We start from the raw sequence: 25,745 nt of genomic DNA, 5'->3' as shown, positions 1-25,745 counted from the left end.
GCTTGTGGCTCTGGTGCGGCACACAGCTGACACGAGAGCTATCTAGTGGAGCATCACATAGTCTGCAGCAGGACTTAGGCTGTTTTTAATATACCCGCAGAAACAGAAAATTCCTTTTGGGAGAATAGAGAAGGCTAATCGGGGGGGGGGGGGAGGAAAGAAAGGTGAATACTGCTGTGATGGAGGCATCATGATGACCTGTAAGTGTCTCCCAGCAGCTGGAGGGAGGCAGCTTGGGAGTATGGCACTGGTGCAATGCCATGCCAGAGCTTGTCGACAGAATGCAGGGAGACACAACTTGTACGGACCATCCTGAGACAAATGAGGTCTTTGCAGGGGTAAATGCAGACCCGTGTTAGATGAGGCTCAATACTGCAAGGAGTAGCTGAGCGATAAAATGTTTTACTTGGTGACATTTTTGCTCACTCCTTCAACACTGTCTCATATTCTAAGAGCAAAGCATCTCATGTGCCAGCTGTGGGAAGCTACCATACATTCACAGAGATGCTGATGGACGTAGCCTTTTCTGGGGACTCCAGATGTGCTGGAACACATGCAGTTTATTCCTACTTCAGCAGTACTCACAATATCCCCAGTGCGAGCTGAGCGCAGGAAGGCAGCCCTTCCCCAAGAGATCTCACGTGGCTGCGGTCAGTCAGGAAATGGGGAGGACAGAAGCTGTGGTGGGGCCACGCTTCCCAGCCCCATGTCACCCAGCACAAGCCCCAGCCCTGAACTTGCTAATGTGAGCTTCTCCTCTGCATGTAAACGTTACATTGACTTTTGATATTAGCATTTCAGATTTGAGCATTGTGCACGAATGAAAGCGTTTATTCCTATATAATAAAATCCCTCTATTTCCATATAAAATCTACCTGTAATGAAGAACATTGTTCACAAACAAATAGTAAGAAAATAAATAAATGGCCTCCACTTTAAATATTGTCAAAATGTGGCCATGGAGGCAACCCATCCCCTCACAAAATACCACGTGTGGCAGACAAATGCCAGCAGGATGACCTCGCTGGGGAGAGCGGGGGGTCTGGGAGCCATGCTGGTACCAGCCACCCTGCACTTGTCTTCACTTGCCAGCTCAGGTGGCACCATGCAGTCCATCAGGTCCCCTGGATGGGGGACTTCGAGCGCTGTGGTGTTGTGAGAGCCCAGGAAGGCACAGTGCAGCCCTTTGATCGCTCCCCTGCGTGTTGCAGTCCACCGCCAGAACCAAAGCATCTTGCAGTCACATTTCCAGGGGTTGTGGGATAAAAACATATACTTCAGTTTTGGCAGTTCAGCGAACAAGCGGATAGGGAGGGAGCTAAGGTTGTTCTTGCTCAGGTGAAGGAAGTGCAGCTTGTTTAAGTACAAGAAAGCAGAGTCTGAGATCAGGGAGATCTGGTTGTTGTTCAGGTACAAGTTTCTCAAGCTCAGCAGATGTCTGAAGGTGCAGTCAACAGCAGTGATTCTGTTGGCTTCAAGGTGCATGGTCTTGAGCTGGATCAACCCATCGAAAAGCTGATTAGGCAAATCAGCGATGAAGTTGTGTCCTAAATTTAACACGCTCAATCTGAGAAGCTTCTTAAAAGCGCCATTTTGAATGATCCATATCCGATTCTTCCTCAGATTCAGATCGTACAGGGTTTCCAGGTCCTTCAGGGAATCTCTGCCAATGGCTTCTATGTGGTTGCCCTCCAGGGACAGCCTTGTGAGGCTGGAGAGATTCCTAAAGGCTTGGGGGACATACCGCATGTTATTGGAGGCTAAATCAAGCCTTTCTAAAGAAGGTAGGTGTGAAAATAGAAGTGGGTGGATTTCGAAGATGTTGCAGTGGGACAAATCCAGGCTGATGAGGTTTAATAGTCCTCTGAAAGTGTTTGCGTGCAGGTAGGTGAGACGTGAGTTCCTGCTGAGGTGCAGCTCTCGCAGCTTGCTGAGAGCGTGGAAGGTCCCTGGCGACAGGAAAGTCAGATTGTTTCCATCTAGCCAGAGGCTGTGGAGGAAAGTCAGGTTTCTGAAGGTATTGGTTGTGAGAATCCGCAAATAATTATTGGAGAGGTTTAGAGAGACAGTAGATGCTGCTATTTCTCCAGGGAGGGCTCTCAGTCCTGCTCTGCTACAGTGGATAATCTCTTCAGGTGCACATTTGCACATGCTTGGGCATGTATCAGAGATATTCAGACTCAGTCCAGCCTTTGCACAAGTAAATATAAATATAACAAGAAAGAACATGACCAGCCACAAGTCAGCCACCACATCTAATACCTGATGGATAGTAGAGAAGGAGGCAAGAAAAAGAGCATGTACCTTTTGGATAGGTGAACCGCAAGCATTGCAGCGTCGGTTGGGCTGTGCTTTTAGTGCACAGTGAAAATAAATTACTTGGTTCTTCCTGCTGCAGACCAATGGGGATCAAGTCTTTAGGCAGATAAAAGCTGATTAAATGCCGCCCTGCTGTAAAGAGCATTACTGAGAGGCAGGGAGATTTCTCAGCTGAGCATCACGGTCTGACAATGGCTTTTCCCACCTCCTGCCCTCCATAAACAGCAGCAGGTAACAGACTTCCCTCGAGATCTGTCCAGGAGAGGCTCATACTCCTGGGTTGATCACTGTTCCAAGGATCTGCTTGGCAGTTTGCGCAAAACTCCTCTGTTTTGGAGGGGCATTTTTGTATTTTTCTCCAGTTAGGGCTTCAGCAAAGGCAGCTGAGAGCAGCTCTGCCACCCAGATGTGAGATGGGGGCCTCTCACCCTGGTGCGGCTACACATGCTGCAGATGCCTCAGGCTCACTCAGGCTGTGATCTGGATGCTGAGGAAAGAGCCGCGACTGAGCCCTGAGCACAGCCCTGTCAATGACTGTGACTCCTCTGCAGTAAAACGGGACACTGCCAGGAGCTGTGCAAGCCTCCCACTCCCTGCCAGCCCGGAATGTGCAGGGGAGTGCTGTGTCCTGGTGGACCCTCTTCTCGGGATAAGCCCTGAGCCATCTCTGAGTGGTAAAAGATGATCCCCGTGGGCAAAACGCAGAGCACCCCAGGGGCGCGCTGCCTGTCTCCAGCAGGTCTGAAGATGTCACTGAGCAGCTGGAGCTGGGCTTGGGTCCCTAAAAGCCCATGTCCTTGGGGCCCTCCCTGGTTTTCATCCTGTACCCAGAGTGCAAAGGAAAAGTGCAGTCGGGGAGCTGATTGATGCACCCAGCAGCCAGGGATCAGCAATCTGCAGGCTGATTATTTTGCTTACGATGCCAAGAGCACTAGACCCAGGCCTTGCAGCTGACATGTCAGCAGAGCAACCAGTGACACAGTTGCTGCTCTTGTTTTTTTTTTTTCCCCTCTTAATTTTTGTTTTCCCGCTCACTTCTATCTGCTGGAGTTCTCATGTTTTTGATGAGTTTGAAGCACCTTCTCTCAGCCCCATCTCTGCAGGTGCATTTCCTTGCTCTAAATTTCATGGTCTATGTCAGCTTTTTTCTTTTTCATGTTTTACAGATTTGGGTTTCCTTTCTCTCCCCTGCTCCACTAGCTGTCCAGACAGTGGCTAAAAACCAAGTATATGATATGCCCAACAGTATGTGTGAATTGGAAAAATCTGCAGATCCATTGTCTTCTCGGCAGAAGCAGATTATGTTTCCTGTGCTGTTAAATCACTGTGTTGGCTTCAGCTAGTTCTGTTTTCTTCTTCATTTTTTCAAGCAACAACCCCCTCAAAGAACAGCTTCTCCCTGTAAGCTTGGCTGGGATGGCTGCGTTGTGTAATGGAGACCATCTTCTAGCTGTAAACAACATCATTCATTTAGTTAGACAGGCTTTGCTGCAGTGTTACTAGGGGCCAAAAGCTGGTTTTCACCCTGAGAGCAGTGGTGATGGCACCTTGCCAAGGAGCCCCGGAGGAAGGTGGAAACATGCACTGCTCGCCCCATCCAACTACTCACGTTTGGGGCCACACTGAAGGTTTTGGTGGGTGAATCTTTGTTTTCTGTATTCCTGGCTCAGCTGGGACTGCTCCTTTGAGGATATCACTTTGGAGTGGTGTCCTGCTGATGGGATCTCCGTGGTGTCTCTTACCTCCTGCTGCAGCACAGCTGTGAATATCCATTGCTCCATAACTTTGTCCATGTATCCCTGTGAAGGAGACAGATTTCTGTTGGTCTCTGTGCAGGATGAGTGAACTGCTCTTTGTCTGCTAGGAATGGTCTCACCTCTAGCTGAAGTTTTGTAGCTCAGGCTGAAGATGGATCGCTTGCTCTAGTGTCCTTTTTATTCTACACAGGCTTTATTTCTGGTTGTAATTCTAGCAGTGTTGCCATGTTCTAGCCCAGTGCTCTCTCTAATTCTCCTTGATTTCATGTTGGAAATTTTCAGAGACCAAAAGCATGCAGCTCTTAGAGCTCATCATTGCCAGATGTTGCTTAACTGGACTAAAACATAGTGGTGAAACAGGTCCACAGAGCTGCAGAATGTCTCCTTGCTTCAGAGCCTGTAGGCCCAAGGAAGCCTGTAAGTATCAAAATGATCAGATTTTTACACCTTGTCATGGGTCTCGCAATTCCGGGTGCTCCCTGTAACATTTCCATGAAGCACAGGGGGTGGTAGCTGCCTTGCCAGGATTTCGGATGAGGCTGCTGCCTGGGCCACACTTACTAGTGACAGCTTTGGTTGCAGCTGCCCTTGGGGTGGAAGCAATGCAGCGGTGTACCATCACTCAACACTTTAGAGAGCTAAACTTTTGCTGGGGGCAGACTGTTGATCAAGATAATGATCATGGGTATATCCTGTGTGTGCTGCAGTGCCCGGTGCTCCTTTGCAAGAAGCACTCCACATTGCCTGTCCGGTTTCTGCTTCCTGAGCATCATCGCTGCAGTCAGCAGTAGCTAGCATCACTACCACATCAGATGCTACAGAGACAAGATATGGTTCTTGAGAAGAACAACCACATGAATTTTCTCCCTAGCTACTTTTTTGACAAATACTTTCCCACTACAGTCCATTGAATTATGAGCATTCAGCTCGTGGGCTGTCTTTTTGAGGCTCAGCTCTTTGTGCTCCACATGCAGAGATTTTGGTTGTCTCGCTCCATCTGCTGGGAGAGTTTTCTTGAGCGCATCGTGTTTTGGCTCAGGTGGCTCATCCTTCCAGCTTTAATGGAAAGGCTGAGACACTGCAGGTCTTCTGTTAAAATGTATTCCACCTATGGCATGACCATGATTATATTTTGTCTTCAGTCACTGATTTAGCTGATATTTGGGATTTATAGCCCAGCAGACCCACTTCAGAAATTGTTTGTAGCTGATGTCAAGAGCCTTGCCTAATATTGTAGATTTTAAGGAGCTATATTCTCTTTACAGGATCAAGGTTTGATACAAGCAGTCCAAACATCCACTTTGGGATGGTCTTGCTAGTCTAAAGAGTTAAAGAAGCAAGCTTTGCTCTCTTTAAACTTTCTGGTGGGTAAAGGTGGAGTGAGCAGAATCACTTAATAGTTTGTTGATAAAAGAAGGATTAAAGAAGCTGGAATACCCAAGTGGTAGGAATACTCTTACTTCCCCAAAGCTTTATCTAGCTGATGAACTCTCTTTCATGTGTATCATCTCAGCATTTTTGGTACATAAGAGAAATTCCTGACAAAAACACTTAAAAAGTGGGAAATGATGCTTGCAGTGACTACAGTTCAAAACAGCAAAGGAAGAAAGATTTTTATTTTTAAAAGATCTCTGGAAAGAGACCCCCTGGGTACTCTGTAGCTCTATAAAACTGGACATGGAGTCCTAGCTGTTCCTAAAAAATCACTATGAGACCCTAAAAAGAAATGTGAAGTATGCTCCCATACCCTTTAAATGCTGGGTTATATATGCATATATTAATACTAATAAAGCAGAAGTTAGACAGGAGGGAGCTCTCTCCCACAAGCTGTGGGCATCAACATCTTGACTTCTGCTGGTCATCACAGCAGCTGGTCTGGGAGAAGTGAGCAGGAGAAAATCACCTGTCATGAAAAATTGTTCTTTATGAAAGGTGAATGTGGGTTCCCATTGCAATCTGGCTGAGCAGGTCTCAGCTGCTGAAATGCTGTGCTTCGGCCACAGCAGTGTCAGCGGGATTTGGGCTCTATGCCCGTTGTGGGCAAGCCCTGGTGCCTGGTGGTTTATCGTTATCTGGGGCCATGGCTTGAAGCCGTGTGCACTCAGGAACGGAGCTCTGGCCGAGTGCTGCAGTGCTCCCTTTGAGAGTGGGCAGCGGTGCCAGAGCGCGTGTGCATCCGCTGCCTTTAATAGCAACAAGGGCAGCATGTTTTCAAAGTCATTTATGTGCTTGTTTTCTTTACTACTTTTAGTAACTTGTAAAATGCTTATGGCCAATTATTTGAACAAACAATGTCATGGAAGATAATCTTAGTCTTGGCAATGCTATCGGCTGGACACAAACATCTCATAAAAGAAATGCTCTGGAAAAGTTTTCTGCATGCTGGAGGTGGAAAGGGTGTCTTGCTTGCTTCCAAACTGCCTGTGCCACACTCTAGACACTGAACTGCTACAAAACCTGACTTCTTCCTGCAGGTAAATGGGACCAGAGCTTTCTGATACCCAGACGGGTCCTGGCTGGGATGGCTCTTGTGTTCACCGCTGCTGCAAAGTGGAAACGTAGGGCTTTCCTCAGGCCTGCTCAGTGCTTCCATGTGGAATTGTGGCTTCAGGAGGGAAAGTGAAACACTGACCAAGGTCTTCCCTTTAAAAAAGCCTAGTAGTTCTCCTTCCTGGCCAAAACACTGGGCTTGCAGACACTCACTGTCAGAACTGATCATGCTTCAGAGGTACGTGAGACGGCGTTAAGACCCAGCATGCCAAGGCTCAAACCACGGATGCTGAGTGTGAGCGGGACTTGCTGCCTCGGCCATCAGTTTTCAACTGATTGCTGCTCGCAACAGCTCTCCTCCCTAAAGCCCCAAAAAGCATGCGAGAAAGCAGCCTTCTCTGCAGGAGTGCTCTGGGGCTGGGGAACGACGAGGGAGATGATACTTCAATCTTACTTGCAAGACTGAGTAATTAATCCCTACAGAAACCTTTAAACAAACAAATGCGGGAACGAGGAATGCATATAAAAGTTTATGGAGTGCTGGGAGAACTCGGCTGCAGGCAGGACGGTTTCAGTGCCTGTGTACAAAAGGCCTGTCGTTCGGCACAATGGAAATCATCACTGACGTGGTGGAGTGTGGGTGCTGGGTCCCCAGCTCCTGCTGCCAGCCCCGGGACCAGGTAGTCAGGGCATTCTGCTGTAAATCAGCACCAAAGGGCTCAGAGCCATACTGACCTATGTTGGGTTATGCATCCTGGGGAACACATTTATGAGAGATTTTTTTCCCCTCTTGCTTTCTCAAAAAGAAGAAATCAAGCCCATGAATACAGTCTGCATCTGGATCCCACATTGCTTTGAGGATTTGCAGGCTGGCAAGGTTTAACCTCAAGAGCTGGCTTCACAGTCTGCTGGCACAGTTGGATATGCTGCCTGTTCAGAATATTCCATCCCTGACAGCAGCACTTCCTTGCAAAAACCAAGACCTAGAACTCGGGGAGCATGAATCCATTATTTTTTTGCACAATTGATCAGAAGTTGCTATTTGAATTGTGGGTGTTTGTTTTGGTTTTTTGGGTTTGGTTTGGGTTTTTTTTTAAACACTTCTAGTGACCGCTTTTGGTACGCGGGCTTGAGAATGGAAAGGTAAACCTGAGTGCTGTATGTGGATATGCAGCAAACATTCTTGCTTCTCTTTATGATTTTTTTCCCTTGGTATAAAAGGCATGCATAAAATACTTCCCCAAATGCGTGCCCCAGGAAGCACTAACTCCTCACCATTTAACATCAAACAGGTCGTCTTGTGGTGAAAACTCCCAGCTTTCGTAACTTTGCAGCCAGATGAATGGTAAAAAGGCTGAAGACACTGCGCCTGCACTGAGCTGTGTGCTGGGCTCTAATGCAGCAGATCCATGTGCTGGATTTACCAGCCTGGCTGTGGACAAACATGTCCCACGAGCTCAGGGGGCATTAGCTCAGCTGCAGCACCACATGGCACAAGTATGGCTTGTGCATGGACAACTTGGGCATCCGTATCAGGTGTACCTTCTGTTTCACAGCCATTCATGTACAGGCAATGTCAGAAATAGCGGGAGGAAGAAAGAAGTAGTGGGGGGAATAGAAGAGGGAGGGGTTTTGTACATTGGCTAAATGGTGCTTTGGAGTGAGAACTTAGGGTCAGATAAGGAATCAGATGCATTGAGCACTGGCGGGGGTAAGAATGGGAGCAGGATTTGGCAAAGGGCAGCCTGAGGGATGACCCCCCTCTTCTGCTAAGAGTTATGAACCCAGCACAAAGTTTCAGTTTTGGAGGTAGAACAGAATAGACAGTCAGTATGTGTGGGGATCAAAAGTGCATCTGGAAAGGAAAATGTTATATTTAAACCTAAACAATTTGTGTTTGTTATCTTTGCAAAATAAACATTCTCATGCATTTGACATTTTCCCCTGCGTACAAAGCATGCTAGGTGTTTGACAAAGGAATGGGGCAAGATCTTTCACTGGTTGTTTGTGTGTAAAGCAAGCAGCAGCAAGAATTTCTGGCTGAGGGTGTCCTGTCACATACTGTTAGTAAAAAATTGAATACATATGGGTCAGAGTGAGTGCTGATATCTCAGGTCACTCACCCGAGAGCCAGCAGTCCTCTGGACCTGAGGCGGGGTATGTACAGGTGCATTTCTTCTCCTTTGTAGAAGGACATGTCACCTCTGCATTTGCACGTCCCACATGCCCCTGCTGACCTGCTTGGTAGATGTTTGAAGAAAGAACAGAGTTTTTGCAGCGTGTCTCTAGGAGGTGCATCATCTGTTTAACACCTCTTGAGCAAAACAAGTCTCCTGCTAGTGGTTGTGTTATGTGGGAACTGAGTGCCAATCTTCAATCTTAGAGCTTTTTGGTTAAGTTTTTACTTTTTCAGCCCCCAAGCTATTATGGATGTTAGTGTTTCCTTTACAAATGTTCTTTATTTTTTGTTGAGCAATGCAAATTTCAGTGGTTCCAGGGCGTCTTCTCTCCTTCTCTGCCTTTTCCATAACAACCTCAAATGAGAGTGGGGAGGAATGAGTGGGAAAAGGAAGAGGAAGGGATGCCCCAAAATCAAACTAAACATTTATGGAATGGGTGAGTGTGTGCATTGGGGATGTTCATATATATCTCGAGATAACAAGGATGTGCTGACATGTGTGTTGTCTAACTCTAACTGTGACACACAGTGCTTGAGCCTTTGGGACAGATGAGGTCTTCCATCCTGTGCAGTGATTTGGTACTACCCTCACTCAAGATACCTGTGATGTTTGGGTCTGTTTCTGTTTTATCGGCTCTCAGCATGTCATTTCATTGAGCAATTTCAGCTTTCTTTCCCTTCCAGTGTTTGCCCCGAGCACAGGCACTGGGCATGCTTGCAGCCTGACAGTCCTGACCACTGACTGCTTTGTCATTGTGTCTGTGAAGCTGCACTGTGATAAATAGAAATGCTGCATGGGCTTCCCCATTTTTAAATAACCCAGTTTCCTCTTGCACAGAAAATGCCAAGAGCTGGACTCTTAATATGAGATAGATAAAGCCAAAAGCTGCCAAGGAGTCCTCTCCCTGCCTTAAGAAATAGTGCTCTCCTCCAGGGGATGTATATGAGTTTGCTGATGAGCTTTTCCAGCATGCTCTTCAGCTCTTTCTAGGTCAAAGATACAGCTGGGCAGAAAGGTGAGTTTGTTCTCCACAGCCTGCTGAGTCCTGAAGATGCTGGTAAAAGGCTCCTTTCCCTGTTCATCTCTCTTCTGGGTCACCTTGGTGTAAGCAGAGCTGGTTATAGACCCTGTGATGCCTGTTGCCCCTGGTGCGCTGCTGCACAGTCCCAAAACAAGGCAGGCACCAGGGTTCCCCCAAGCCACCACGGTTGGATACCCCTCACTGCAAGGCTCGGCCAGTGCTCAAAGAATGGGATGAGCTTGGGTCCAGCCCCAGCTGGTGATGGACAGCCAGCCAGCAGCACCTGGCTGGGGCAAAGGGACATGTCACTGGCAAGGACTTCTGTGGTTGCTTTGCACGTGCAGCTTTGCCTGGGGAGCACAACACACATGTCCCCAGTAGATGGGCTGCTACTGCAGAAGAAGATCACAGTCAGGGCATCAGGGCAAAATGTTTAAGGCTTACGGATGCTTACTTTGCCCCAGTGCTTATCCTCCAGCAGCTTCCTTGGAGCTCCTTCCAGGGAGAGGAGGCTGGAACCAGGCGGAGCATGACACGAGGAAGAAGCAGACATAAAAACTCCATTTTCTGTGAATGGGAAGTTGGTGTGAGCATGCAGCCTTGCCGATCTGCTCTCTTTGGTCGTGTGCTACCTCAGTGAAGCCTCAGAGCCAAGCCTGCTCTCTGCCACGTGGATTTGTCCTGCTGCGCTCCTTGGTTCGAGCAGTGTGCGTACCTTTGCAAGGACGTGAGCAGTGACTTTCCTGTCCTCTTGACTGGGAGAGAGGATCTGCTCCCTTACACAGGCAATACTGGTGTGAATGCTGTAATGTTCCTCCGCTTTCTGTCTCTTTGTGTTTGCATTATGGTCAGCTCTGCCAGGACTAACAGCCTATTCCACTCTCTAATGTATTAGAAAGTGCTGGGACTCCATAGAGTGCATGGGAATTCTCCTGCCCTCAGAGATGCATGAATCCTTGCACGGAGGCTCACACATGTTGCATGTATACCTGGGGAGCAGAAGGGGCTTGCATGTGGTTGTATCTTCCTGGCCCAAGAGCTTCAGTAGAAACCCACCGAGATATTTGTGTGAAATTCTGTTTTCTTTCTTGCTTCCTTTTTTTTTTTTTTTCAGTCGTCTTGTTCCTCTCTCCTGATTTACTGCACATGCTCACGTGGCCTTGGAAAGGGGGATTCTCAAACTGTTTTGCTTCCAAAGGAAAAGAAGCTGGCAGGCATTCATATTTCAGTTCTCGAGTTATGTAGGTTAAAGTCTCCCAGTAGGAAAACGGAAGATATGAGAGAGCAGATTGCTGGTGGTGATACTCGCTAGAAGGAAAACAGAAAAAAGAAGCATGAAATTCTAGAGCTACATCCAGAAAAATGTGAGGTTTGAGAGGTATGTTTTCTATCTGCTGTTAGAACATTATTTCCATTGATTTGATTCGATTTATGATAAAATTGTGTCTTAAGTAATACTAGGAATGACTAGTTTAGAAGCAGATTCTAAGCCAGTTCATGTGCGGGGGGGGGGAGCATGTTTGTCAATGAAACCTTGTTCTCAGTAATGTAGCTGAAATTAATTATCATGTGGTCTGTCTATTAGAATTAAGGAAGATATGTAATGCTTTATGACTAGTTCTGAGATTTCAGCTTCTGCAGGTTAAAGTGAGGGGCATAAGATTTAATGGTGAAATGGGGCTCCAGATCCTCTCCTGTCTCTCTTTGTCGTCCCCAAACAAAAAGCTTTTCTCTGGTTTAAGACCAGATTTAAGATTACAGAACGTGGGCTTGTGATCAAGTATTTGGAACTTTAAATACCAGCACTCTGCAGAAATGTACGTTAATATTCTCCTATTTAATTTTCATTGTTGAGACAATATAATAAAAGTTAATTTTTTGTCAGTATATTCAAAGTAGCATATTGCATATGTTGCATTGAGCAAATTATAAGCTATGGTATACTAAACTGTTAATACAGAAAAGCACATTTGAAATGATCAGTTGCCTTCTGTTAAATGAGAGATCATTACCGAATTCTATTGTCTTGTCTTGGACAAAATTTCTGTTGTTTTTAGGGCCCTTCGAGAATTCTTAAATGCCTGACTGGTTCCATAAGGATTTAATTAAACAGGAATTGTCTCTTTCTATTATGTAAAATAAAATATTTGAATATGATATCTTCTTTATTGACTATAAAGTCTTACAGTTTGAAAAATGTTCTGCTTGGAGTGCAGACATGAGCTGTTGAACTGGAACAAAGACAGACCGACCTGTCAATTAAGCCTCCTATTTTAGCAGTTTTGTAGCTTGAGTTTCCCCTACTGAAACCCAGTCCTGATCTTTCTAAGTGAATGGCAAATACCACTGTTAAAAGCAATGCCTGCAAGGACTGAGTACTTGACTGTCTCTTACTTGTATCCACATTGCAAATATTTCTTTTACTCTTCTGATTAAAAGCTGTCATGAGGGCAGGACATGCAGATTTGCTTTGAGAAGGACTCTGACAGCAAATGACATTTTGCAAAGACTCTTCAGTGTCTTTGTATCCAGCCCTGTGAACCAAAAAAAAGGTCAAAGCTTGCTTTCCTTGTTAAAATGCTGCTTTCATGTCTGTGAAGTCCCAGGAGACCCTCAGGTGTGAAGTACCTGATCCCCACTGGCGAGTGCTGCCTTTCTATGTTATTGTGATGGTGCAGAGTGCTGGAAATAGTATGAGAAAGCTGAGAAAAGGATCACAAGGACCTTCAGTGCTGCCTTTGGTCACAGAAGTTCCCAAAGTATCTCCAGCTCCTGAGTCAATAATCTTTCTGCTCTGCTGGCCACAGAAAGCACCATCTGTAATCACAGATAAAACCCAGCTGCTTGCTTCTCTGCTAGGCTAATTAAAAAAGTGCAGTGACCTCTCTAGGGCTAATTGTGTTCTGTCAGTGGGATGGAAGAAAGGAGTCCAGCGGGGTTGCCTGGCATTTCAGCACTCAGCTTACTGACATAATTTTAAATTGTTTTTATTTTATTGTGACTATGTGATTCCAGAGCTAAGACGGCTGCAGAGTGCATGTCTGACACACAGTTTCTGATCTGCAGGTGAGCAATGTGATAGAAAAGTGCTGCTAGCACATGAATTTCGTGCAGGACCTCCCTTTCCACCAGCACCAACATGCAGAGCAACTACTCCTTGGTCGTTACCACCAGAGAAACTCTTCAAGTCCTCTATACAGCACTGACAAACTCATCGGCTGCATTGCGCTCACCCCCTCCCTGCCCACTTACCTCTTCAGATTATCAGTTTTCACTAATTCCAGCACTCTTCTCTGTGGTTTTTGTTCTGGGGTTGGTTGGCAACAGCGTGGTGGTTGTGGTACTTTGTCGTCACAGTGGCCCCAAAACAGTTGCTAATATCTACATTTTCAACCTGGCCATGGCGGATTTGCTGTGCCTCGCCACCCTTCCCTTCTGGGCTACCTACTACGCACAGGGGTACAACTGGCTCTTTGGCTCTCTCATGTGCAAAATCTCCAGTTCTGTCCTGTGCTTGAACATGTTTGCAAGTATATTTTTCATTACATGCATGAGCGTGGACCGGTACCACGTTATTGTCCATCCTATTCGCTCTCAAAGAAGAACTCCACAACAAGCTTATTTTATAGCATTGGTTGTGTGGGGCCTTGCCTCTTTGTCTTCCCTCCCAACTTTTTATTTCCGTGACACTCATTACATTGAAAGCTTGGGGGTCAATGCTTGCATTATGGCCTTTCCTCATGAGAATTTTGCAAAATGGTCTGTGGCAACAGCCTTCCTGAAAAATGCACTTGGCTTCTTCATCCCCTTGACAGTGATCACCACGTGCTACATGTGGATCAGAAGGCACTTGCTCAAAGCACAGGACTTTGGGAAAAACAAGCAGAAGAGGGACAAAGTCCTAAAGCTGGTGGCTGCTGTTGTTGTGGCCTTCTTAATTTCCTGGCTCCCATTCCACATTTTAACTTTTTTGGATGCCTTGGCCCATATGAACATCATCATCAACTGTGACGTGACAGGGATCATCGACACAGCACTGCCATTTGGCATCTGCATGGCATTTGCCAACAGTTGCATCAACCCTTTGCTGTACTGCTTTATTGGGAACCAGTTCCAGGAGAGGCTCCATCGCTTGTTTAAGCGACGAGTTTATCAGTTCAACAGCCATCAAGAGAGCTCTTCTTTGAGGAAAGGGAGCTGCTTCAGAGATGCTGAGACCCCCATGGGCAGGGAAGGGGAGCCCGAGTCCTTGCTGTAGGCACTGGGTCATGATGTGGGGCAATAATGCAGCTGGCTGTCCTTGCAGCGGTGATGCTCCTCTCTCCTGTTCCCTTTGTTTTGTGCCTGTTCATTCACCAGCTGTTGGAAGGAGACTCTGGTTTTCTCATACATAGGGATTTATTCTTCCTTCCTTTCTGCAATGAGCACTCAAGTTTTACATGGAGGGAAGATTCTGGCAAATAAATATATTGATGGCATTTTAAATATCAGCTTGTGGAGCAGTGGAGATCAGGCCAGTGTTTAGTGTAACACAAAAAGACAAAATATATCAAAGAGCAATTGCACGACAGCTACAGTTGTGTAGGCGCTGAGTATTACATCCTAAGCTGATTTTCTAAAAGAGATTCTCACTAGAGAATGTGTAAATAAAGCAGTGCAGATACTTCTGTACCTATCTGTAAGAAAATATTTTTACCTTTATTTTATATATATTTATATGTATTTTTTAAAATACATGCCTAGAGATGTCATATGTAAAATGCATCACGTATACCTCCTGCTTGCTTAGACCTGGGATCTTGAGAACAGGTGAAGACACATTTCTGCAAACTGCTGGAGGCAGGAGAGTATTCTTGGGGGAAAGTACAACCACGTGCATGTTTTTATACCTTTCTCATAGCAGGTTTTCAGGCCAGATGGTCCTTTGCTTTAATTCAATGTGGTCACTTTTGATAGTAATGCCCCAGGAGCCAAACACGCTATGTTCCACTGCTGCGTGGGCATGCTGAGTCCCGCGCACTGTCCAGCAGCCTTCAGGAAAAGGACTTGCTGATTGTCTAGACTTTTTGAATTTTAAATGTCAATTACTACTGTAATTTTGGGGTACTGTGTACAGAAAGTCTAAGTGACTCTATCTTGACACAAAGAGTCTCTGAAGCAAAACCATCGCCTGACTCTTAAGACTTTCCTACATCTCAGTATGGGAGTTTACTCATTTGTAAGTAAAAGAAAGGGGAGGGGGGAGAGTATTTGGCAAATATTGATTCTATTTTGAGGTTGCTTTTGATGATTATTTGAAATTTTCATTTGCTGGAGAGGTACTGGTCCTTTTGGACCCTTCAGAAAAGATCATGTTTGATAGGCTCAATCTGAAAGAGGGATCTGTTAGCACCTTGTCCAATTGCCAGCATGTTGTCCCTAGGCCGGGTGACCCAGGGTGACCAAAAGATCATTAGCTTCAGGGAATTCTTTTTGACAAGTTACTCGAGGCTTGCATTAGCTGTTTTGGGTCCATGGGACAGAAATTATACCTGCCGGTTGGATAACCAGGAGTCTGGCCTCCCTGGAAGTCCCAACATTGGTTGGTATTTGAAAGCTGTGGGAACCTGGTGCAGGAGCCATCTTTCACTGTTAAGTTTCTTCACTGGTGCCTGTGAAAATGGGATTATGCAAGAAATGTGCCAGTCTGAGTGATGCGAGATGAAAAGTTTATGCAGAACTTGGCACAACGGGGGCTTGATCACAAATGACCCCTTCTCCCTGTCCTGCTCTGGTGTTCTGTGACTGGGTATGTAGCTGGAGAGATGCTTGTCCCAGAAAGTAAAAGAGCTGCTAATGCGTCTGCCCTGGAATGTTTTTGTTGAAAATGTTCTGAGGAGCTAATAGTGTCTGGGGCGTCAGATATTTCTGGAAGGACAAACTGTTAATTGCTTAGCAATGAGCACAACAACGCAGTCATGCTACAGCAAAACAAATCAGCATACTAAGAAAATTACCAGGTGTTCAAAGTGGCAGGCTCAGGGAAGTAATAAGAGGTTGTGGAGGCTTTTTACCTTTGCTGCAATACAGGTCAGTAATGAACACAACTGTGCCATCAAATGGCATCTTTGTAGTCTCGAAACAAAAGCTAAACTACACCATCTGAACCCAGTGGTGCCTGTGCTTCAGCTGTACCTGTCCTGAGTGTAAGCACAGACTGCGTGTTTTCCACACGTCAGTTCGGACTTGCTCAAAAAGAACAGTTTTTAACAAGTGTCATGCCTTCTGCCTGGTATGCAGACCTATCCAGACAGGGAAATACTACAGGAATCTGAAATCCAGCTCCTGTTGCATTTACATCTGCAAGAGGCTAGAGAAAATGGGGACAAAGCTTTCCCAAGGAGAGAACAGTGATGCAGCATCTCCCACTGCTGCAGCTGGAGGGCAGGGATTAATGACCACTTGCAGGGGCTGAGGCAGCTGCACTCTCCTAGAAACAGGGCAGGGGGAAGGATTAAATGGAAGGCAAAACTGAGAGGAGAGGAAAATTCCTTCTTTCAAAATGCAATTTCAAAAGAAGTCTACCCTAAAGGTCATATTCTGCAAGAGTGACAAACCAAGTGACCCCATGAGCTCGACACAGTGACATTTCTGTTTGTCAGATCTGCCTTGTACCTCTAATAGGTCATGAATTTGAGTAGTGTGGTTAAACAAATATCCAAAAAACTCTGTCTGGAGAGGAACCTGAAATGGAAGTGGGGGAGGTGCTGTATCAAGGGCTTTGCTTTATTTTTAGAGCAACTTGAATAATGTCAAGCTCTATGAATTTCTTCCATCGTGCTCAAGTTTCTCATGGGATTTTTCAAGGATTTTTAATGGAAAAAGTGGGGATTTTTTTCACAGTTTCAGTGTGTTGTGTTTATTTTTTCAAGATTTTCTGCAAAAGAATGCAGATAAAAATTTAAGTAGGCTTGTTTCCTTGCAAATTTAGAAGCTACTTTTTTTTCTTTCAAGAGAACATTTTGCTAATCTATGCAAACGATTCTAATAGTTGTGCAGTGCTACAGCCTCTCTCTGTCAGTCCTCAATTCCCCCTCCCACCCTGGTCCTTTGCAAGCCCTGTGTTCCCCTAGGTGCTCCTGGAAAATGTAGACAGCCTGTCCAAGGCAGGAGCCCTGCAGTCCTTTGGCAGAGTGCGCAAGCCTGGGAGCCCTGCAGCCCCCTGCCCGTGCCCTGAGATTGTCCCCTAGAGCGATTCACGCAGTTTTGGCAGGGACTTTGGAAGTGTGTGGGGTTGCTCAGTGACTTGCTCACTCTGCAAGTATGGCAGGATCAATTTATGAGCAACATCTGGATTTTGGCTGGGGCTGCACCTGCTCTGCCCTGCCATGGTGCAGTCAATGTCAGTGGAGAGGAAAGCCTGCTGTGGAAGGGGTGTGTTGTGACCTACCAGGTTGAAATGCTGATGGGTTTGGAGTCAAAGCCGAGAGTGGTGGCAGGGTTTCTTTGGAGAGGGGAATGTCCTGGAGTACTTCTGGGCCTGTCGGTGGGTCTTTCCCCAAAGAGGGATGGAAGGGATGGTTTACTACAAGGATCGGTCAGTCTCTGTCATATTTGCACAGCAAATCCTGTTTGTGACTTCCTTTTCTAGCTGCATTGATTATTCTCAGCTTAAATGAATTGCAGAAAGAGTCTCAGTCCAAACTGAGCATCCTGTGTGTGTCCCTGAGCTGACTTCAATATATGAAGCAGAGAAAGTCACTGGCATTTATTAGCATGAGCTAGTGCTGGGTGGTGAGCTAAATGCTTTGTTTATGTAAGATATACAATAAGAAATGTTTGGTACAGCATGTTCTCCCTGAGAAGTCAACACTGCCTGAGCCTCTGCTGGCACCCACTCAGCACACTTGTCCCATTCCTCAGGCCAGGGTGGCAGGAATATCATCTTGCCACCCTGCAGCCGACTGCCACAACTTGGCTGCCCTTCACAACACATCCCTTTGTCCTGTCTGAAGGGCGAGGGGCTGCCATGGAGCAAGTGAACTGCTCATGTTTCCCTATGAAAATGAGGGCTTTTGGATACTGTATTTGAGTTGTCCTGGCTGGAATGCAGGAAACCTGAAGCGTGGGGATTGAGGTGGTCTGGCAGGCTTTCCTCCGTGCTGGCAGACTTGCTGCTCTCATCTCAAATCTCCTTCCCTTGAAGGAAAATGACTGCTGTTGTTGGGAAGGGCTGCTCCATTCAGCAAAGTCCTGGGATGTGCCTTCCTCACGTCTGCCTGCCGTGGGGTCCAGCTGGATGCAACAGAGAGGGGCTTGTTGCCCCATGGGCTCTGCTGGGAAGGGTTTGTGAGTGTCCTGCGGCTTTGTCTTACCAGATACTTGCCTACAGAAAGAGCCCAGTGCTGCTGTCTTCACGTCGCATAACCTCTGGGCTGGGTTCAGTGGTGTTGCGGAAAGAGTGATGCACTTCACTCACAAAAGAGAAGCAACAATGTATTTTATTGATATAAGGCAGTGATTTAGCAAAGTTCAATGGTAAATGTGACAGTGGTTTAACAAGCTTTGATGGCAAAGTACACTTGATTATTTACTGCATAGAGGACGGGGCCAGACAAAACTGTCGGGGAGACCCTCCCATTGAGTCATGAGGTTCAGAGAGGACCCCCTTGCATTCTAAACTCCTTCTCAGAGAGAAGTTTAGGTGCGGCTGGATTCAGACTTAGTCTCAGACTTGGGTCAGTGGTTTATGTCTAAAGGATTATATATGCACAATCAGTTTTTTATACCACTTAGCTAAGATTACAAAGTTTCAGTGCGCTTATTCCCAATTCACTTACCAAGTATCTGAAGTGATAAGGATTCTCTCAGCCTTGAGGAGTAATCTTGAGAGGTGTCCCTACTCAAGGGGAGATTGTGGTGTGCAGTCCACTGCCGTTCAGGAGAGCTCAATGGGCCCTGGGCTGCCCACTATTTATGGGGTAAAATGATTGACTTATAGTCATATTTGCATACCAGCCATATTTTTGCTGGTGCACGCTCAACTAGCCCTAAGCTGTTGAGCATGATGTGTATAGCCCTAAGCTATTGTGCTGTTATCTGTCTCCCCAGAGTCCAACTTAAGCTGAATGCAGCCATCACGATCGCTACTGGTGGCTATTGCTTAAGCAGAAGCAGGGAAGCACATCACCACAAGTGGTCAGCCTTGCTGTTTGCCAGAGCATCCACTGAGGCACCTGGCTGAGAGCCAACACTCCCGTTTGCTGGGTTTCATTAGCATCAAAAGAGGAAAGAAAAAGACCCAAAAGCCCAGAGTAAAAATTGAGATTTGTTTATGGAAAATAGCAGGTTTTGTGTGCGCATGTGTGTGTGTTTAAAGGAAGTAATGCCTAACTCTGTGGGATACCCAGCTGCCAGCTGCAAGCCTGTGTGCATTCATCTCCCCTAATGAGGTGTTTGCAGACCTTCTTCCACACTGGCATTTCCACATCTGTAATCACCATTCTGCAGTATTCTGGTGCCACTGGGAAGCAGGGCTGTGGGATACTGGGCCAGTGTTTCAGTGGGGGCACGCCTGCTACCGTGGACAATAAGGACGGGAACCAGAGGGGCTTATGCCTCTTCTGCACGGAAAGCCCAGAGGCAGCTCCCTAGAGCACCCCTGTCCTTGATAACCCATAGGACACCCCTCCCTGTCTGTGCCCAAGCCGTCGTCCTGCCTGCTTCAAATGTCAGCCCTTACATCTGTCAAAGACCTTATATAGATGGTGGTGTAACTCCTTCAGCTTCCAAAACCAGCTTTTTTGCCTTTGCTGTCTGTCTGCCAGTGGGAGTGATGTGGGGCAAGAAGCCAGCAGGCAATTGCACAGACCTGGCTAAAATGTTTCTGGATCTTGGTCTTGGAGTGGAGAGCCCTGGGACAGGGAGCAAGCCAGCCTCTCTCATTGCCTCTTTCAAATGTTTACTTTCCACTTCCTCTTCAGCTGAGACAGGATCTAAATTTGACATTATAAGCTCCAGATAGAACTCTGTTAATCCCCAGAACATTTCACAGGGACAAAGTAGAATAATATGGAAGTGGATGAGGGTCATGACATTAATTTCCCTGCTGTGAGATACATCTGAACTTACCCCCTCTCCCCCGCTGACAACCAGTAGCTCTTCAGTTTAAGCAAACATAAGTTTGTGAAGCTCCGCTCCATCCCTGGAAGACAAGCGGTTACAGGCAGCCAGGATCTAGTGTGAGTTTTGGCTTTAAAAACTGTAAATTTAAATATTTTGTTGTTTTTACAGCAAATAAGAAAATCAACAATACCCAACCCAATGAACTGCAACAGTGCAAATGCAACTTATCCAACACAGCTGCCAAGTCAACATGACAGCTAAAATGAAACAGAGGGTGAGGCTGTCTCTAGAAATCAGACTCACCTTGCAGCAAATGAAAAAGAAGCTTTTCTAACAGGAAGGAAAATGGTATAATCATTAAATACATCTAGACAGAGATATATTTAGTATATAAGATACAATTACTGGTGAATGATGTGTGGGAGAGCTTGCAGAGACGATGCAATGAAATAGAGAGATGACACATTCATATAATATATCCATAAGGAAGCAGAAGCTGAACATTATTATTGCTGTTTAAACTTTGGTTTAACAGTGTCTTCTGCATTCCCCAGGGATGCCTCTGAGGTTGTGCTCTGAAGCTATCTGCCCACACATAATGCATGTTCATTCATTGTGGAGGAAGTACGTGCATGTAAATGTGTTTGCTGTGCTGGAAGCGTGGGGCTGAACTCTGAAATAATTTGTCTGTGCTCTAAACTTGCCTCTTTGTGCTGTGCTGCAAGATGGCATGTGGGCAGCTAGCACGTGAGCCCTGAGGCTGGGCAGTAGAGAGCCGTCAACCACAGCCTTCCCTGCCCCAGGTACTCTGGGGTGCTCGCTAGCTGGGGTGCAGTGTCATACACAACACACAGCCTCCTTCAAAAAGCACAGCAAAACATCTGCATTAAGCATTAGGACAGCATCCAAACATGCGGCTCTTTCGCAATGACAGGAAAGTGAAAATTATGAATACAGCATGTGCTAGGCATGCAGCTGTGTCATGACAGAGTAGAAAAAATGTAGCAACTACCACTGTCTCTGGAGAAAACGAAGCACTTAATCTGTAGTCTTAAAATCTGTTGCTTCCCAAAAAGTCTTTGATGGGATCATGTTTATGTGGCACACAACTGTTTGGTGTCTTCACGTGCAGGGGAACACGGTAGTTTTCTTTGCAGATGCTGAACAGCATTTGACTTGCCCTGGTAAGTGCTTTAAGGAGTTTTACACGTAATGAAATAGATCTCAGGACTCTCATGCTGCTTGCCTCTTACCCTGCAAACACCTTCACTGACCACGGCGAGGCTTCTTCCAAAGTAAGGTCAGCGCAATTTGGCTCTCTTTACAAATCTTTACTGTTGTGAACTCTGGGGTTTTAGAACATCAGGAATCCCTTTTTATCATAAAGTTCTGAATGTCCTTGTTTTACTGTATTAACTGTCGTCTCTTAGGTGAGTATGGTGTGCAGAATTTGTTCTTCAAAGTGCTTGTGCTTCTTTGGAAGACGATTCCTCCATGTGCAATTCAGTATGCATGAAATATGTTTGACAAAAGTCTACTTAAGAATGGACTTTCAGGCCCAGATAGACTTTGTAATGTAATCAACATGTTTAATAGTAAAAAGATTTGGTTTTCTTTCAAATCTGTGGTAATAGACTGCTGCAGTTCAGAACATGTGGGCTTTTACTAGGGAAAAGGTACAACCCAAGGGAGTTGTTTTCAAGGACAAGTCTAGGAAAAAAGACTTTAGAGTATGATACTAAATGTGCTATATTAACTGGGGAGGGCCCTGTGGACGCCGCTGGCACTCAGCCTGGGATCTGGCAGTCTTTCATCTGATTATTTTGATCTTCATACCCTACAGGAATGCAAAGAGATCTTTCTTTCATCCACTGGAACACCCAAAAAAGAAGTTACCCAGAAGAGTCAGGAATGTTTATTCCTTCAACTCTAAGGCCAGCATGGATCTGAACTACAATACAACTAGCTGCTTTTCTAGCTACTAGCCATTTTTTTGCTGGGATTTGATACTTTGCAGGTACTCTGGCTAGGATGAACTGGAAACACAAACAGGTAATGAAACCAGATAGGAAGGTTCTTAATGTTGGGCTAACTTGTAGCTAATTCAGCTGCAAGAGTACCCAGAGCAGACTTCATGCTGAAGGCAGGAGCAGATTTTATCCATACTCAAGCTGGGTGGGAAATTATATTGTTGTGGATTACTAAAACAGCACTTGGGTTAAGCAAGACTCTTATAAGACGTACCATAGAAAAAGAAATCTGCCATTTGAAAAAAATGTGAGAGGTTCATGTGGAATGAACAGGGTGGATTCAGCATAAGGGTCTGTTGAAAACCTCTGAATAATTACTGAGGAATGTTCACAGGTTTTGCTTGGGTCACAGAGCAGGTGACAGTGCTGAGGACTTGTTCTGGTGTGTTGAGACACTGGTAACACGTGGCCCAGCGAATCAAGCTAGATGCGGTTGGAGACACATGAAGAATTGAGAGGTTGTTCCCGGAGCTCCCTCCTGCTGTGGATCCTGTCATAAATCTTTGCTGTACTCATGTTGCCACCTGTGCCTGTCCTATAATCTTTGTCATAACATTTCTGCAGGTACATATGTTAGGTATGCAGGTACATATGCAGGTACAGCTGAAGATATAACAGTAAATTCAGTAACATTTAACATCCTCTCTGAACAGCTCATAATAAAGTACCGTAATGCTGGCAGTTAACATCTACAGCTGTCGTACAGAACATTTCCTTTGCCCTTGCTGTCTCCAAGCTCTTGACAGACCCAACATTTAATGAAAGCACATAGACAAAATCTGTCTTCAGCTTGATTGGGATATTAAACCCTCCCTGTCACTGGTTCAAGAAGAAAAATACTCCAAAGAAGCAGTGGAGCTAAGTACAGCAGCACAGCAGGGCGAAGGAAGAGCTATGAGTTCTCCTTCATGTGATCACCAAAAGAAGTCACTAACCACTTTCCTCTTCGTGAGGAGTGTCCGTAGGACTCCCCAGAGAAGCAGCCTGTTGTAGATCACCCTTGTGCTGGCTCTTCATTTAGTGGCTCTGCAGGATGCAGTCTTTGCTCTCTGCCTGGCGTGAAGCATTTACCTGTTCTGTAAACAAATTCATCCCATTTTTACTGATGGAGAAAGTTACTGATCAGCCACACCATGGCAAAACATGCTTTATTTCCTCATATGATCTCACTTAACAGCACATACTGCTCTAAAGACTGAACGTGCTTGCAGGCATTTGTTCAGCACAAAGCTTATCCTGCAGAAGTACAGTGATTTTGCAATAAAGTGATTGTGCTTTCTGTGGTTGGGAAATACTGAAACACAAATTAAGAACCCCTGTCCTGAAGCCATTTTGCCAGAGCTTGCTCTTGCTGTAAGCAATGCCTCATTTCCTCCTTAGCCTCTTCAAGAAAGCTAAATGCTCCAATTAAACTATTATGTGCTGGTCTCTGTGTTAGAAACCTCAATCCCATTAGATTTTTTACCATCCGTGAAAGTCTCCGTGAGTCATCACAGTTTTCTGCTTTTGCAGCCCACTTGACAGCAAGAGGACACACTACTGGAGTGCATGAGCTTTATTCAAAGGGGGATGTGAGGCTCTGAATGCTTTTTTGGATCTCACCTGGGAAAACCTAAGCAGAATAGAGAAGAGTAACTATTCTACCTTCACATCCTCTTCCCTTCTGTATGCTCTTGCATCTATGAGTTGGATGAAAGGACATTGTGGGGGTTTTTCAGGAATAAAATACTATGTGTACCTCCTTGGAGGTTGCTGTGTGGATAAAACATTGTTCACGGCTCAGGCTGCAAGCCAAGTTACAGATATTCAGTTCTGTATTCTGAGTTACAGTGAACGCATTCCAGTTAGAAAACAATGAGTTTTTTTGCAATATTCACCTTAAAACCCTACTGAACAAAATTCTGTAGATTTGCTTAATGATTTTATTTTTTTTTTTTTACTTTTAGTTAAGTCCTTATGTGATATAATGACATACTAGACCTTCTCTGAAAGAAGAAAGAGGCCACCTAGTGCCGAATTATAGGCTGCTGCAGAAAACCACCTGCTTGGAAGGTATGAAAACATAACTTTAGTGTAATAATAATAGTATTTGTGTTTAAAAAAAAAGAAAAAGAAAAAGAGAGAGATAGACATTGAAAATCAGATTGCAATTGGCCATACTTTAAAAAATTCAGCATGTCTATTTTATGGGTGGATCTACTGCTTGTCACAAAAATGAGTGAGATTTGGCAGTCTTTAAGTTACTGAAAGTTTAGTTTAACACTCAGAAGAAGTGCAGTTCCACTCTGTTTGGTAACTACTTGGACATATTTGTGAAAACCCCACTACCCCACGGAATACTATCATAGCTGAGTGAGAGGTGAAGGGTAATTGAACATATGTTCATGAAAGGTAACTGGTGGTGCCAGACCAGCTGCTAGGACACCACAAAAAATCCCTGTGGGCTGCTCTCGTCTGTGAGCAGAGATACCACCGGCACTGCAGGACCTCTGGCTTCCTTTATATTCAGTGGTGAAAAAGGTGTCCCAGCAGTTTGTTTCATGGCTTGTAAGTCTGAATTGCCTGCTAGCATTGGTCGTCTTTCTGCATTGACTTTTAAGGGAGCTTAGAGCTACTGGTATGTTTAGAGGAGGGTCTAAACTTATGGGGTTTTTGACCTAACATCCCTTTGTTGTCTTCTGGAGATACTTAGCTTTTCATGCATTGTCTGTACAAGGAAATTGGGCTCCTAGCTGGCTCTGATCACTTGGGTGACTAAAGTGGGTGACGTGAGTAGATCCTCAAGGCATGTATCAAGCATCTCTGTTACATATTGGCCTTGCATGCTTTAGGTGTTTAGCCAGGCTTCCGGTGACACCCTTGCCTTCAAAGGGAACCTACTCTGTAGAGAGTGCAGGGTAATCTGGATACATACAGCCACTGTTGGGAAATTCCTGTATCCATCTGGAATAAGTCTGTCTATGTAACATGAAACAATTTCCCTTGGAGAAGAAAAGCACTTTGCCATGTTCCCTTCTGAGCCTTGGTGTTGTCCAAAAATATGCCTGAAACAATTAGAGTTCTTAAATTTTAGATTCGTCATATTTTGGTGCTTAGTTTCTCTTAGTCACTGGCAGCTGAAACCTTCTCAAAGTTTAGTACTTTTCAAATTAGACCCTAAGTATCTTCTCTGAAGCACCCAGAAATGAAGTTGCCCAAAAGCAGTTTCTGTGCACTTGTGCCCATTTTATTGTATTCAAGCAGTATCATGAAAATACTTCCTCCCTACAAATATTCAGTATGCACATCAGGACTTTATTTTAGTGCAAGCACAGGGAATGCTAGCATGGAACTTCACAAGTCATTGTATGTTGCCCATATTATGGTCCCCAGTAGCATGGAATTCCAGTAAGGTCAGTTTTGTTTTTTATGTAGCTATAATAAGAGTAGAGTTCTCAAAAAATTCTACATAGAAGTAAAGGGTAAAACAGAAGACAAGGTAAGATTTCATTTAAGATTACACATTTGTTCTGTGTTTGAGGCATTTTGCTGCAGGCGTAAATTGTTGTTTTCCAGATTAGATGGGAATAGCAAAAAGAATAATTTTTTTTTTAAAAGTTGCATAACTTCAGACAAAAAACACATTTAGAGGACTAAATGTGACAAACTCCACAGATATGAATATTACTTTATACCTAAATAAAATATATAATATGTTTGGAAAATGCTTGTGGCAGTTTCAAGTGACAATTCCAGCCTTTTTACATATTTCAGTAGAAGGTCTAACTCAGTTTGGCACCTATGTGTGTATTAAATTAATTTCAGAGCAAAGCAGGTTTTGTTTTCTATTTGTTGGAATCCAAGT

General features: G+C 45.1%; 3 protein-coding genes across 7 annotated transcripts in view; 2 read left to right on the top strand and 1 right to left on the bottom strand.

Annotated features, from left to right (window-relative positions):
- The window catches only part of SLC6A14 (solute carrier family 6 member 14), a 100,370-nt gene that overhangs the window by 5,434 nt on the left and 69,191 nt on the right, over positions 1–25,745 (top strand). The window contains exons 1-2 of one of the 4 annotated variants that reach the window (XM_075763232.1): positions 11,009–11,145; positions 23,848–23,953. The exons of 1 other annotated variant lie outside the window; for it this stretch is intronic. The gene's annotated coding sequence lies outside the window, so the exon portion shown is untranslated. Of the gene's footprint in view, positions 1–11,003; positions 11,146–16,307; positions 21,924–23,847; positions 23,954–25,745 lie in introns of those variants that run through there. 2 more of the 4 variants (XM_075763231.1, XM_075763230.1) reach the window with 2 other exon arrangements.
- LOC104640409 (uncharacterized) lies at positions 946–2,229 on the bottom strand. Its single transcript, XM_010308753.2, has one exon. It carries the CDS (start codon positions 2,227–2,229, stop codon positions 946–948), a length of 1,284 nt encoding a protein of 427 aa, XP_010307055.2.
- Positions 11,008–14,454, top strand: AGTR2 (angiotensin II receptor type 2). 2 transcript variants are annotated; one of them, XM_010308752.2, is made up of 2 exons: positions 11,008–11,145; positions 12,834–14,454. In XM_010308752.2, exon 2 carries the CDS (start codon positions 12,907–12,909, stop codon positions 14,023–14,025), a length of 1,119 nt encoding a protein of 372 aa, XP_010307054.1. In that variant the 5' UTR covers positions 11,008–11,145; positions 12,834–12,906; the 3' UTR covers positions 14,026–14,454. The 2 variants fall into 2 exon arrangements, with proteins under 2 accessions (XP_010307054.1, XP_075619367.1); XM_075763252.1 differs by having other exon boundaries at positions 11,012–11,145; positions 12,783–14,454.

This window comes from Balearica regulorum, chromosome 11 (genome assembly GCF_011004875.1).
Source record: "Balearica regulorum gibbericeps isolate bBalReg1 chromosome 11, bBalReg1.pri, whole genome shotgun sequence".
In the NCBI taxonomy this organism is placed as follows: Eukaryota; Metazoa; Chordata; class Aves; order Gruiformes; family Gruidae; genus Balearica; species Balearica regulorum.
This window is presented reverse-complemented; position numbering and strand designations above follow the sequence as displayed.

Excerpts from the sequence above, each read along its gene's own strand:
- LOC104640409 (XM_010308753.2), bottom strand. The coding sequence starts at position 2,229 with ATGTTCTTTCTTGTTATATTTATATTTACTTGTGCAAAGGCTGGACTG.
- AGTR2 (XM_010308752.2), top strand. The coding sequence starts at position 12,907 with ATGCAGAGCAACTACTCCTTGGTCGTTACCACCAGAGAAACTCTTCAA.